We start from the raw sequence: 15,255 nt of genomic DNA on the forward strand, positions 1-15,255 counted from the left end.
GCCAGATAGTTGAATTTCATCGTTGAAAAAATTTCTGAACGAAGCTAGTGTGTTTTGATCAAAGATCTCCATCGAAGCGCTAGAAATAACATGTACCGTAAACTCGTCTTCGAATCGTTTACTTCCCATTTTTTAGAGGAGACTCTCGTACTAGTTGAAGTTCGGGTTGATAGAATTTACCCTGGATAACTTCTTCATCCGCATCAATAAGAGAATACGTGGGAGGATGCAATGTCGGGATAGATGCGATTTCAAATATCTCGTCAGTAAATGAACGTTTGTAGCCCTTCCCGAAAGTCTGCTCTTTTTTCACTATGCGCACAAAATCACCAATATAGAATTTGGGTTTTTGAGCATTTGTTGTATTTGCAGTCAAGGACACAAGCCTTGGAACGTCTTTCTTCGTGACTTTGTTCGGAGCGAGCTTTATCGTTCGATTTACTCTAGAATTGATTTTAACAAACGCATCCAATTTGTCTAGATATGAATAAGTCCACTTTTCTTCTAAATATCTGTAGATTATATTTTTCAAAGAGCGTATATTTCTTTCCGCAAAAGCAGACTTTTTCTCACTGAATGTACTGTATAAATGAATTCCGCGTTCTGTGCATAGGGCTTTGAATGCACCTAGGAACTCTGTACCATCATCAACCCAAACTTTCTCAGGTTGTTTATGCTTGATCATCTTTTTGAAGACCTGTGCTGTCTCCGTGGCATATTTTGTTTTCAGTGGCTCAAGCCTGAGATATCTTGACAAACAGTCAACAGCCACAAGCAGATATTTTACACCACCGTTGTATTTTGCAAGTTTATCAACATATGCTAGATCTACGGACCAGATCTCATTTATGTCGTTAACAACAACTTTAAGCCTTGGAAACCTGAGGCGACGTGATCGGTATTTGTTAAAAGATGGTTTCGTTTCCAGATACATTTTAATTTTCTTCATTGATAATTTACTCAAATTTTGCAATCTCTGCGCTTCCAAATGACGCAGGACCGTTTAAATAGAGCTTGTCAAGTTTTCGCACATCGTCAATAGATATCCCAGTCTTTTCTACGCGCCTCTTCCGCTGTCTTCTCTTTACTTTCATCGACTCTTGGCTTTGCATGTTTCTTCGTTGGTTCAGATCGTCTTCCTTCCTGCTCTTTTTTTTGTTTTTTGCTTTAGTTGTTTGGATACAGTTTCCTTTTCATCTTCACTGTAAAACTGATCTACAACTTATTTTGCGTGAGTATTATAAACCAAGTCAGCTGATATATCAAGTTCACTCAAGATTTTGGTATACTTTGACAAGTCAATTTTTTTTGTGGGTTGTTGTAAATTGTACAAAAAGCTTGTTACATCTACTCCTTGAGGCTCATCGTTAATGTGCAGAATGTTGGTCTCTTCACTAATAGAAACATTATTTGAATTGAAAATTTTATTTAGGATAATTGCAGCTCTTTTTGTTTTGTTTTCATCCACTAGTTTCAGTTCTAGCATTATTGAGTCGAATGCTGAATCCCTCCTTTTTTTCACTATTGGCTCTATTTCACTGTCATCGCTAAAAAACGATTCGCTTCTTACATCGTCTGCATCACTTGTCACATCACCGCTACTCTTTGTTCTCTTGATCGACCAATCAGTGTTAGTGTCCGCATCTTGTACTTTTTTCTCATTATTTCGTTCAAAATTGGGATTAGTCCTCTGTAGGAGTGCTAACTGAGTTGCTTTTTGCTGATACATTGGATTATCAAATATTTCTTCCTTGGTTGGGTTTTTTGAAATGAACATTCTTTTAGGGATCAAAACAAACTCTTCTGCATGCATTATTCTGCCTTCAAGTAAATATAGCACGACAATCCCAACGCTCGAATGAGTTCTGGTTTTTTGGCTAAAACGTTTCGCTTTTTCTCCAAACTTGTTTTCTTTGATAATATTTGTTGAAATGATTTCTCCTGATTTTTAAGTAACTGCCTGTTCACTGGAACGTTGCCATTGATCACATTGAGCAAACACTCACAGAGAAAGTTTATAAAGCTATTTGGTGCTTGTTTGAGGAACTTTCTGAAATTGCTCTCGGGCAGCTCGAGCATTTGCTTTAGCATACATAACTCTTTCTCTCTCATCTGTCAAAGTAGTGATAACCGCCTTGGAGGACGGTAGATAAAAAATTGTTGGACCTGGTTGTACAATATTTGAACAATAACGCAAGGAGTCTGATGTTTTTGGATCTAAGTCAATGAGTAAGTGTCCAAAAGGTTGTTTTGTTGCAAATTCATAGCTTTCCGTCAAAAAAATTGTATTGTTCAACTGTTTTCCGACATAGGTGATCTGCTGTATGTCTCTAGGTGATTTGAACAAAATGATATGGGTTGTGTTCAGATCAATCGTTCGCGACCATTTACTCTGTTGAAATAAGTTATGCTTAACATAAATCACACTAATATTTCTATGGCGTCCCGCAGTTGCAAGTTTTGAAAATTCTTTGTCATTGAAAATTTCTTCACACGAATCGTCAAACACAAGCAGACAATTTTCCAGCTGAGAAATGAATTCGAATCCAGAAAACTTAGTGAAAAAAATGTTCACTTTACGCTCTATTGTGCTGAACTTTGGCTGCTCGTGTTGACAGAAAAAGTAAATAGAACTAAAGGTTGGATAGAAAGTGTTTCTCAATAACATTTGGAATATAAGTTCTGTTTTTCCAGAACACGACGGACCACAAACAGCCATAAAAAGCCTATCGCTAGTGGATATTATTTTGTTCATAGCTTTGGATTTGGAAAAGCGTAGCCAACTGTGCACGAAAGCAATGAAAACCAAAATGTTGATTCCTCACAATCAAGTTGGGAAAACACAAGCTTGGTTAAAGACACTACAATAAGAAAAAGTATTATCAAAATTTGAGTAAAATAGACGACTTCGGAACGTGGTAGCCGAGAATTAAAAAACTTCCACGAACGCCTCTCATGATTTTCCTCATCAAAAACTAAAGCATTCAAACCCCCTACATTAGCGGAGTCTATCTGGTCTTCTTTAACACTCATTTGAAAATAAGTTATTTGCAAAAATGAATTTACACTCTGTTTTTTAGTTTAAATTGCATTTTTATTAGTCTCTCTTTCAATCCAAAAGAATTCATAAGTAGTATATCTAGAGTCTTTGTCGTCTTTTTTGTAAGTCACTTTATAGTTTGCCTGCATTCCGTAACCACTTCCATAGTAGACAATAGACTCTACGTTGCCTTCACTGACCAACATTTTAATTTCATCAGGGAGATTGTCATCGTCCAGAGGTACTTGAACTGGTGCTGGCCACTTGGGCGTAGGTAAACGGGTTAGTTTCAGTTTTCTCATTTTCTGTTGTAACGACATGATACATTTGAAAATATTCAAGTAATGAAAGATATTTCTTCAGCGTCTCAATTTCTTTAGTGTTGCAGAGAATCTGTTGTTTTCGCAGAATATTCTGTCCCCGTGATTCTATTTTCTCTTCTTTTAAAAAAGTCAATGTGAACTGATTATCATTCGTTATGTAACTGCATACTGTCAAACTTGGAGATAAATTCACTTGAAGAACTGACGGAGCTGCCTTCTCCACTCGACGGCTCATTGGATGGCAGAGAGATCCAATAGAAATACAGCTGTGCTTTCCTTTTAGCACAATGTTTCCTCTTTTGCTTTTCCGGTAGGTAGAAAGAGTGGAGAGCACAGGTAATATTATCAATTGGCGATTTAATATCTTCAACTTTCGGACATAGAAGAGTTTCCAAATCTATTACCTCTTTCTGCAAGAGAGTTTGGAGTGATTCTGTTTTCTCTTTCCCTTTGGCATAAAATTTCCCTAACGGAAACCGAAGTTTAATGGCGACAAAAATTTGTGATAGAAACCAATAAGGATAAGTACCGCTGTTCCAAGACAAACCATGTAAAAATTTAGTAACCCACTTATGAGATCTCCTGTCACTAGCGGAAAGTGAGTTGTAGGAAACTGGCGGAAGAAAAAGAATTGTGTCCGAATAATTATTTGAACAAAGCGATAACTCTTTTATTATAAAACCAGTTTTCTTGTAACGAAAACCTTCAAAATCCAATATCACTATTTCTTGTTTCAGCATTCCAACAAAGTGAACAAATTGTTTTTGAACGTCTTCACAAACAAACAAAAAGCCAATCCCGTGATGTGACCCAAATACTCGTTCGTAATTGGACAAGGTAACACATAGGAGTATCCAGGGCCTTTACGACTGTACTCTGCTATAAAACCTGATGCATCGTGGAGTATTGCATGAAGTCGAAGTATTTTGGACGATTTGAAGTAGTTGTCCAGCGACGAATTATCAATTCCAATTAGACCTCCATACGGTCTCAGCTTCAATGTTGCCTCGAAATCAATATCAGGGTCAAGGTATTGGCAAGCAGCTAGAAAATACAGAAACCTTTCACCGTATTTTGGATAATTGTTCTTTATCTCCAGGTAAATTTCATGAATATTTTTTAGATCAATGGTTGCTATCGTTTTGGCCATCCTTTTCAACAAATATTATTCTGGCAAAATGAATCCTAATCGTACCTCATAGGATTGACCACTCCCAACCAAAGTATATTCACACAAATACATGTAGCGAAAATACCGCTAACATGAAGGATCTTCCCTCACACTCGCGAAGTATATATACCAACAATAAGCCACCAGACAAATACATGTAGCGCAATTACCACTTTCTTAACATAAAAGATCTCCCCTAAGGTGTTAGTGATCCCCCTCTGCCGAAAGGATCTCCCCTAAGGGATCAGTGATCCCCCTCTGCCGAACGGATCTCCAAAGGATCTCCCCCCCCCGATCTTCCTGTATACATACGATACTACTAACCCTGAAGTTAGAGCAGTTGGCAGCGCAATAAAAACCGATATGAAGTAAGAGGGAAAATTCCCAATAAAACTCGGAATTGTATCCAAACTGTTCTTTCAAAATTTGAGGAAGGCTTTGATAAATCTGATAAGCTTGTGTTACACTTATTGTAAAAATTAACTACAGGCAAGATAAGAGATACAGAAAAACTGGCAGGGCGAAGAAATTCTTCGATGAAAAAAGGTTTTAAGTTCAACGAAGTATTCAGATAGAATTTTCATTTGTGACAAAACGGCACACTTATTTCGAGAACTCTCTGCAGTTAATTGGAACTATCGGATAAAACAAGCCAAAAACACATCCAATTAATTATTATTTCTTTCCATAAAAGGACTTGAAATTAATTTTAAATAGATGAACCGATTATCTTTAGAACGAAAAAAAAATCAGCAGCAACACATGTTTGTATCTAAAGATTTTGCAAAAAAACTGCAAGCAAAAGCATAAACATAGCCGGCTAACAGCCGCCGTTGACGCGCTTGATGCACATTGGGTTGAAACAGAAGAAATATAAAATTGCCGAATTTTGTTTTTCCTGTCAAAAAGTGTTCTAATTTGTGGTGTAATTTCAGATAGACTCACAAACTATACTTAATTCAGCTTCTAAACCGAAAACCATCAAGCTTAATACTAATTTAAGCTAGCAATCGTTCTAATGAACTTAATAGCCGCGCTTTATCCCGTTTCTTTTGATTTTGCTCTTGACTTTGACAGTATGCACATTGCGTAATTCAATGCGTGCATGAATTTAAAATCCATTCAGTAGAAACAGTGAGTTAAGCCAGAAATCAAGCGCGAAAATCATGACTTATGTAAAACGAAAAACGTGATCAAAAGGTAAAGCGAACTAAAAAGTAGAGCGTCTAAATAATAGCCGTTGAGAGGCTGACGGCGGCTATTAAAAACTACAAAAAATTAGACACAGATCTTTTGAATTTGAGCCTATAACGATTGTTTAAAAACTCCAAACAACTACTGAATACAAAGCACGCCGAGATAAATTTAGATAATCAGGAAGACAAAAGCCAAGAAGAATGCTCGGAAAATTTCATGGACATAAAATACCTTGGTTAATAAAACCGTACGAGCAAAAAACACTCTGCTCATAATTTTCAAACTTTTTCAAAAAGGCAACTTAATTCACGCGCGGCATGGACATCAACGACCTTTTGTTTAGTCAATTCACTTTGATCTGTAAAAATAAGCCTTGCATCTGTAAAAAATAGCAAAAAACAACTCAAGTTCTTTGTTTTAATACTGAAAAAGGACAATAACCAACTTTTTCAAATATCCATTGAATATGATTTTCGATTTTTCCCATATATAATTGCTTTAACCATACTTTGATTCATCTTGAAGTTGATTAGCGCTGTCCGTTATTTCTGACCCTCTTAATCATAATTCGCACAACTCAAAACTATTTTGAATTAATTTGATAGCGCAACAGACTTATGTTGGGCGACATCAGGAAAAATTTTGGTGATATATTTATTAAGAAATCAAATGCGCATGTTTAACCAAACAACAGGCAAAACTCACAAAAAGACCAGCCGGGAAAAATTATTGTTCTAAGTTATAATAGAAATCAACGGAATTCAACCTCTAAGAACCAAGAACACCCTTCACACCATAAGTATCAGTCTCCAAAACAGTTTCTGTGAATCGCATAATTGGAGACTAGTGGGCTGAAAGGCTCTAAGAAAACTTAATGCCCACTGGGGGCTAGCTGTTTATTCCATTTTTGAGAACGAAAATCAAATGGGTCAGACGAAAAATCAGCCAAGCAAAAAATCGCATAAAAAAGGACCAACAGGACTTATATAATTGCTACAAACTTCGTTTGAGAGCAATTATTGACATTAACCGGGGTGTGTATTAATCAATCAGATTCATTTCTGCTACACTCCTATTTTTGATCACCAAGCTTAGTGAAACTTAGCCTGTCACTTACAACTCCAGCTTCGTCACCGGGAAGCCACTGGACAATCTTTTGGGTTTCTTTTTCCCAGATGTAAATGTGGCCGTCGTCAGATCCACTGACTACATACTCCGAATCCGGTCCAAGAAAGTTGACTCCTTTTACTGAAACACAACGTCAACGTAATTATCAGTGACTAGCCTTTAGATACTAATAAAAACATGATGAGGTACGACTCTTCGAAATCTGATGCTTTGAAAAATCTTGACCACTGATCCTTTTAAACATACCCGGCAGATTGCCGGAAAATAGCCGCCGTTGATTCCAATAAGCATGATTGGGATTGAAATAATAGAATATATTGAAAAAAAAGATTTTTGTACAAAAATATTTTTTAAGTCCGATTTATTTTGATGGCATTTCGTAGTTGAACATACTTCTGTTTCTTAGAGAGAGGCTACAGGGGCTACTATCAACACCAATAAGCATTAGAGGTGGTAACTAAGACTTATAGGAACGACGTTCAAATAGCGGGCATCTAAAATTGGGCTTTATGGGTTTATCCCGTTTCTCTGACTTCAATTTTTATACTGACTCTGTTCATTTTGAATTGCTTTGCTGAGCAACTGATGTTCAAATTCACTTTTAGCAGAATGAGAGAAGAGAGAAACTAGCCTAGAGAAGTCAAAAAGATTTCACGCAAAATGTTGAAAAGGCGGCAAAATGAGGTAAAGCGAAACATTTTTTTATTCGACGAAGTAAAAAAAAAAAAAAATAGGAGCGCTATAATAGCCGGCTGAGAAGATGAGGGCGGCTATTAATTACTTTATAACACCTATTTAGGGCAGGGATGCTCTTATTAGAAATATGTTTTCTTTAATGATACACACCTATACTTTTAGTCACACTAATCATCTAATCATATGGATTGCCGAGAAATGAACACATCAAACTTTCCATTACCCCGGAGTTAAGGAATTAATTAATGTAACTATTTACCAGTTTGATTATTGCGATGTCCGAAAAAATGCTTCGGATCTGCTATGTTGCTTCTATCTCTACTCTCTTTCCTTCCGTTTAAACCGTGCTGTGAACTCGATGGGCTTTCATCACAGCTGTCGTCAGAACATGGAATTTGATGATGGTCCACGTCAAAAACGTAAATATCTTCATCGCTATACGACGCAACGATTTCGGTTCCTAGCTTACTATACACAGCACATGTAATACTCATTCTATAGTCATCTTCTCCGATTCCTTTTGGTCTGTATTTACAAACAGGACCAGAGTTGAGATTCCTGCGATCGTATATCAAGACATTCGGATCCCTGCCGCATACTAGGAACTGGTTCTCGTTAGAAGGCCGGCTGTCAATTGCGTAGAGCTCAATTGGCCTGTCTTTGTCGTCATTGACTGTTAGAATCGGCAATGGCTTCTTGCTGTAAGTCTGTCTGATGTCCAGGTGGAATACGTAGCCGTCTTCTCCACAGGTGAGAAACTCGCAGGGACTATCACGCATCACCGCCATCTAGAACAATCAATGGACATTTTCCTCGGAACTTATAAGATTAGCATGACATTTGATGGGGAAAAATGTCTTGCAACGGGAGTAGACAAACATGAGACTAAAATCATTGTCGCAACAAAATGGCGGTCAGAATATCATATCATTAATATGATAAACTTCGCCTGGGAACAAGCTAGTAAAATATGGAAAAATCAATCAATTTTCATTGAACCGAGTTAAGTTTCGATTTAACTTATTTCTTTCTTTGACCTATTCATGTTTGATATCAAAGCAAGTTGCATTGATCTATCCATATATGGCCAATAAGTTTGGTCAAAAATTCAGAACCCCATTATATTTTAACAGCAATGCGGCGCGGGCTATATTATTACTAAATTTTCAATTGATGAACTTGAAGATCCTTACCAAGCAAGACTCTCACGCGACGATTGATATAAAATAGTAGTCAGATAGAACATAAAAAAGAGCAAAATAAAGGAAACGATTGAAAAAAGATATACGTTCATTAGTGGACTCAATATCAAAACATACCCGGCAGATCGCCGGAAAATAGCCGCCGTTGATTCCAATAAGCATGATTGGGATTGAAAGAATAGATATTGAAAAAAAAAGATTTTTGTACAAAAACATTTTTTAAGTCCGATTTATTTTGATGGCATTTCGTAGTTGAACATAACGTACTTCTGTTTCTTAGAGAAAGGCTACAGGGGCTACTATCAATACCAATAAGCATTAGAGATGGTAACTAAGACTTATAGGAACGACGTTCAAATAGCGGGCATCTAAAATTGGGCTTTATGGGTTTATCCCGTTTCTACTTCTGACTTCAATTTTTTATACTGACTCTGTTCATTTTGAATTGCTTTGCTGAGCAACTGATGTTCAAAATCACTTTTAGCAGAATGAAAGAAGAGAGAAACTAGCCTAGAGAAGTCAAAAAGATTTCACGCAAAATGTTGAAAAAGCGGCAAAATGAAGTAAAGCGAAACATTTTTTTATTCGACGAAGTAAAAAAAAAACACAACAGGACAAGTCCTGACGCACAGTTCAAAGAATTTTCATTGACTAAACAGAAAACTAGACCTAGAACGGACTATGAATGGATTGGAAAACCATTTAGAAAAAATTCGATCCAAAAAATCGAAAAAACAGTAAAAATCAAAGTGAAATTGCCGCATGTGAACAAAAAACCACTAGCGAGAAAGCGATTTTTTTTGTTCAAACACCGTTTTCTCACTCCACTTTAAATTTAGAGCGAAAAAATTTCACGCCGCAAAACCACTTGCTTTTTCGCTCCTCTTCCTGTTTCAGCGTGACCAAAATCACTACTCCAATTTGACTTCAAAAATCATGAAAATGTGTGGACAGACCTTAAAAAAAAGACAGCGCCCCAATACAATTCAAATTCTTTGAATTGTAAAAAAAATAGGAGCGCTATAATAGCCGGCTGAGAAGATGAGGGCGGCTATTAAAAATAGGAGTTGCCAACCTCAATTTGTTAAGACAAAAAAGTTTCAAGGTCAGAAGGCGCGTTAAAAAATTATACACTATGGTGCCAAAAAGCTACAGCATTATTTCTGCTCTTCAAGTATGATTTACGCTAGGGCGTGAAACTTCGGTTTTAAGAGTGATTTCATTCTGTTACCTGCGCTTAAACAGAACAGATAGTTAAACCGTTATATTCTTCTGTTGCTCGCAAGGTTGTTATGATACGAAATATCGGATTGTTTTTTGAAACAAAAATGTATCTTGAAACTACATTTCAGGTTGCCTTACATAGGGACGTTATCATTAATAGAGATCTAAAATCTACAAAAATTAACTTAACATGATGGTGTAGTAAAATCATCTGCTAAAAACACGGCGATTTTTTCTGCTGGATTACGGTAGATAGAGCAATTTACATTGATGTTACTTACGCAGTTTGGACAATTACATTTTTTGGATCTCTATTGATGATTACGTACCCTATATAGGACAACCCGAAATGCATTTTCGGATTGACCTCAACATACTTTTTTGTTTGAAAATCCGATATCGCGTAATGGGAAACCAATAAAATCTTTTTTAACAAAACAAGAAGGACAGGAAGAATAAGACCAAACGCAAAAGGCGATGTATCGTGCTTACAAGATTATTTTTTCTCGTTACTTAAACATTAATTTTATGAGAAACTTCTCCAGCAGAATGTGACTACTAACTTTGTGTGCAGACATCTTGTGCTGTGCTAGTTTGTTAGTGTAAGTGTGTCCTGTGGAGGAGAGACTCCCGTGCCTCACTTGTCCATCCCTCGCACATGTCACTATACTCGTGTCATTGCAATGAGGCAGAAACTTTGCCTAAAACCACAACAAAAATATAAACCGACTAACGTCCGACGAATTGCTCTCGAACGACAGGGGGCAAATAATTTAGAAGGGCGCATAGACTCGAGAAACTTTTATGGAGCAAAATTTTTGACAGGGGACGTGTGCGAACCCGCGACACTCCGGAGAGTCGCAGGCATTAACCTTTATGCTACACGATCGTCGCTCACAATCCGTTTTATTTCAGTAACAGACCTAATTTCTGAATGCACGCAATTCAAATCACTCAACAAAATCAAAAGGGCAAGAGTGCAAAAGTCACCCAAAAGTGAATCGAAAGAATGTTCTAGAAGAATGGCCCAGTAAAAAGTTTGCATTAAGACACATGTTTACAATAATTGCTTCAAACTTTGTTCGAGAGCAATAAAAAATTTTCGTTTCCGCAAAATATGTTATCAAACTAATGCGTTTAATAGAACTGATCGTTGTTTTCAAAACCTAATACTGAATGGAAATACCTGTTGCAATTAATGTATTGTAAGGGTGTAGATATACTAAAAACGGGTTCCACTTTTTTTTCAAATGAGGGTATTGAAGCTCAGAGGGTATTGATATCTAAAATAAATCGTTCACTAAAACGTTCAGAGGTCATATTCAGTTACAAATACAAACTCAACATCGAGAATTAACAACTGATCGCAAAATGGAAGCCTATAGAGTGAAAATCATCACAAATAACCTACTTGGAATACATTGCTATGATGTCCACTTTCATACTTCAACTTCTCTTTCCGCCTGGTCCAATCCCACAAAATGACATTTAAATCGTCGCCAGCACTCGCAAGCAACGTTCCTGAATCATTGAAGTTCAACGCATTCACACATCCACGATGGCCATGTAAAGCACAGTCTTTATCCCAGCGTTGAATGAAATGTTGAGACCTTTGGATCTCTGCTTTGTACCTCTCACAGCTTAGGACACCACGTCTCAACCGATCGATGTCTCTGAAGGCTCTCCAGTTTCGAGAAGGAAGAGGTGGAGCTTGGTATGGATTTGGTTCCTTCACGGTGGACATTTTGCGCTTCCGCCGGCCAGTTAGGCGACCCCGAAGGAATCGAAGGCCGTCGTCAGATGATTCAGGATCGGGGTTGGGTTCTGTGGGCGGAGGTTGTGAGGATTCTGCTGCTGCAAAAAAAATGAAATAACATGTACATACAGTGGGGCCTCGAAAATGTTTACAAGTCGATACAAAGCACAGCTTCACAAGCTGGTTTGCTCATGTGCGTCAACAACTGAGCTTCTACAAGCACCTTTTTGTTTACATGTCTACAAAAACATATCCATGGCATCATTGTATTAATCGTTTTGCGATATTTTTTCTCATCGAGTAAAATTTCTAACTGATGATTTGATCGGTTTATTTATTCGTATGCCTATGATTAATGCTCTTATCTTCCCAAAATCTTAAACCTTAGGAGCTTCAATAAACATCCCGTGCTTTTCCACAAATCTTACTTTAGGTTTACAACTCGAAACTTTTTTAAACAATTTTTTTTAACTTTTTCATAACTTGTTTATAATTCTATCCGTTTTCTCCTCGAAGGCGGTGTCAAGGAAAAATTTCAAGCGTAGCATAAAAACCTTGTCTACTCTTTGTAAAGAGATACTTGGATGTCATCTGCGCCATTTTAATCCTGGGTTAACCAGAAAACTAATCCGATGCTGGTATTGGTGCTTTACTGCCGTTTGCAATTCAGCGAGAACACAGATTACTAACCATTGCTAACGGGAACACCATCCGCAGTGTTCCCAGGCGTATTAGGGTCAGAGGTAGTCACACCAGCCACATTTGTTTCAGATGTCTCTTGCTGCCTTGGGACCCCATCGCTGTTGTCTTCATTTTCTCTGGCAGCAGCTGCACCTTGCACGCTGTAGAATTGTGTCTCCGTTTCGTTGGGAAGCACATCGTCCAGGGCTTCCAAGTCATCTGAAAGATTCCGGTCGTCGAAGAAAGAGGATCCAGAAGATCTCCTGGAAGTTGAGGAACTGCTGGAGGAGTCACTGCTACTCCCATTGAAGCCGAAGTCACTCATCGCACATACAACACACAGTACACAACTTATCTGTCAGCTCTTGCATTTAATTTATTCGTCGAGAATTATATTAATATTAGCAGAATTGAGAACATCAATTTTTACAACAACCAACGAACAAGAATCTCAAAGACGATGCCTTAAACGATGTCAAGAACCTCAAAAAAGACGATGTCCTTATCGATGTAAAGATCCTCAAAAAATAGAGGTTGAAGCCCTCAGGAAAAAAACATAAACCAACAAATGTCGGAAGAATTGCTCTTGAACGACAGGCGAGGCAATTTAATTCATGGTCTGCAGCCTAAATCCATTTTTCTTTATGGGTGCAAAAAAAACCTTGACCCCAACGGGGTTCGAACCATTGACCTCCCGCTGCATCTAACTGTATAAAGTGTACTGGAAACAATAATGGATCTTTTCTATTTCTACCGGCCAGTCCTGTTGTATATGAACGTTTATGAAATACAAAAAATATGATATATGTAGGGCGGGGTGCAGATGGACGTGGGAGAAATAACAGAAAAGATCCATAATAGTTGTACAAATTACATTCAATTGCGTATATTATTAGATTTATAACATTACATTTGAAAATGAACTGTCCTCAATATTGCATAGCATTCTGCGTCAACTATTTCACATTTAATTTTATTCTTTCTATTAAAAATACTACTAAAATCTAATGTAGCCATCACTCACAAGCAACCCCTATCTAAATTCAAATCTTAGTAACTACACTTACTGCTATCTGTTTCATCCACAACTAATTCTGGCACTTTTTCACTGAACACAGCGTCTCCCATTGTACTATCTGTCTCCTCGACCAAAGCATCCACGTCCGTTCCTTTGTAGTACCTCGGAGAAGGCGCCCGACACATACTAGTATGTCGGGTTTCTGTGCACACTCGGACATCGGGTGCTCTTACGGGACCCGGCGTCACCGACTGCTCGTCAAAACTTGGGGTGGGACTGGCGGGACTTTCACGTTCAGTTGTTTCAATCCCACTAGTGCCTGGTTGCTGTTGCGAGAGGTCAGGAATGCTAAGATTACTTCGCTGCGCTATGTTGCCTTGAGTAAAATTCACATTTGAGGTCGGACTTTCAGAGGTTACTAATTCTGTAGCATTTTCAGTTTCACCTCTAAACAAATCTGAAAAATCGGGAACTTCTAAATTAACTCTAAGGGAGTCGGTGACTCGCTGCTGGTCGCATGGTTCGCTAGAATCGCTGATGTCTGGATCTTGATCATGACTTTCAACATCCCCGGTGGAAGCATCGTACCATTTATCTTCCACTTCGTCCCTCGCAGTCGCGTCTTCAACGTTATAATCCTCTGAATACTGGCTACTATCAGTTGACAAATTTCTGAAAGTCTGGTGATTGTCGTCACTTGAACTATTCGCCTGCGAATTTCTAGACAAAAGTGCTTTCTGGTGTTCTAATTCCTCTTCGATTTCACAGTGAGTTTTTCTAAACGGTTCTCCATTTAACGACGGTTTTGCTGAACTTGAAGTTGGTGATATTTCGCTCTCAAAATGAGGTCCAATTGATTGACAGCTGCTATATGATCCTTGCGATGAACACTCGTCCAATTTTTCATTCTGACTATCACATCGCTCCTCCATTTTCATGCATTATTCAGTACTCATAGCAGTAATGAAAAATTCCATTTATGAACACACTTCGATGGCAACATACAACTAATCTGAAAACATTAAGATTGATTCAGTGCAGGAACTTTTGATCAAAACTTACGTGAAAACAACGAGGTGGTTAAAATCTGAAACAAAAATTTACTTTTTTGATGTAAAATATTGGAAGATATTACCAAATAATAGCGACCCCCAATATTTGACCAATTTTGTCTGTGGATTTGAATTACGAATCTGTGGACTTTACTTTGAAAATTTTTTAAACAGTTTCCACAGGCGAAGTGGACTTCGCATATATTTCTCTAAGTATTTTTTCACAATTGTTGTAAGTGCAGATCACGCGCACGCCCGTAAACGCGAAAGCAATATTAGCAAAACTATGACTTAAAACGTCTGAAATGATTTGATTCAAAGCGTCGACAAACTGTAGCAGAAAATTCTCCGGATGGTTCTAACTTTTGGAGTCGAAACAATTGAAGGCTCATTATTGTCTGGTTGACTATCTTTCATAAATGGCAATTGCGATTCAATCGCTTTATCTCATCAGGGATCATATACCTTTGAAAATGAGATTATTAGTTGTTAAATCAGTATAATATTGCATATTTCAATCAGTGGAGTTTTTCATGATACTTCAGCAAAAGAATTACAACGTAAAGACCGAAAAACTAACTGGGGTATCAAAGACTGATATATTCGACAAAAGTACGACCACCTTTGAGATCTATTCCTACAATCAGAAATCCTTCTGCCAGACTATTAATTTCAAAAATTAGTTTAATGAAACTTCACACAGAACTAAAGCAATGGGCAACGTCGCAAACTTTCTTGGACTCAACAAACCCTTATGTACCAGGAGG

General features: G+C 37.6%; 1 protein-coding gene across 3 annotated transcripts in view; it reads right to left on the reverse strand.

The window, feature by feature from the left end:
- LOC142344426 (uncharacterized) overlaps positions 1–14,472 on the reverse strand; it is a 44,393-nt gene extending 29,921 nt beyond the window's left edge. The window contains exons 1-6 of one of the 3 annotated variants that reach the window (XM_075396063.1): positions 13,486–14,472; positions 12,428–12,751; positions 11,393–11,832; positions 10,545–10,682; positions 7,815–8,343; positions 6,849–6,979 (exon numbers count right to left, since the gene is read on the reverse strand). In XM_075396063.1, the coding sequence (XP_075252178.1) occupies positions 6,849–6,979; positions 7,815–8,343; positions 10,545–10,682; positions 11,393–11,832; positions 12,428–12,751; positions 13,486–14,374 (2,451 nt within the window). In that variant the 5' untranslated portion in view covers positions 14,375–14,472. Of the gene's footprint in view, positions 1–6,848; positions 6,980–7,814; positions 8,344–10,544; positions 10,683–11,392; positions 11,836–12,427; positions 12,752–13,483 lie in introns of all 3 variants that reach the window. The other 2 variants (XM_075396061.1, XM_075396062.1) reach the window with 2 other exon arrangements.
- Positions 14,473–15,255: the final 783 nt, after the last annotated feature.

The sequence above is a fragment of the Convolutriloba macropyga genome, chromosome 8, assembly GCF_964194025.1.
Source record: "Convolutriloba macropyga chromosome 8, txConMacr16.3, whole genome shotgun sequence".
In the NCBI taxonomy this organism is placed as follows: domain Eukaryota; kingdom Metazoa; phylum Xenacoelomorpha; order Acoela; family Convolutidae; genus Convolutriloba; species Convolutriloba macropyga.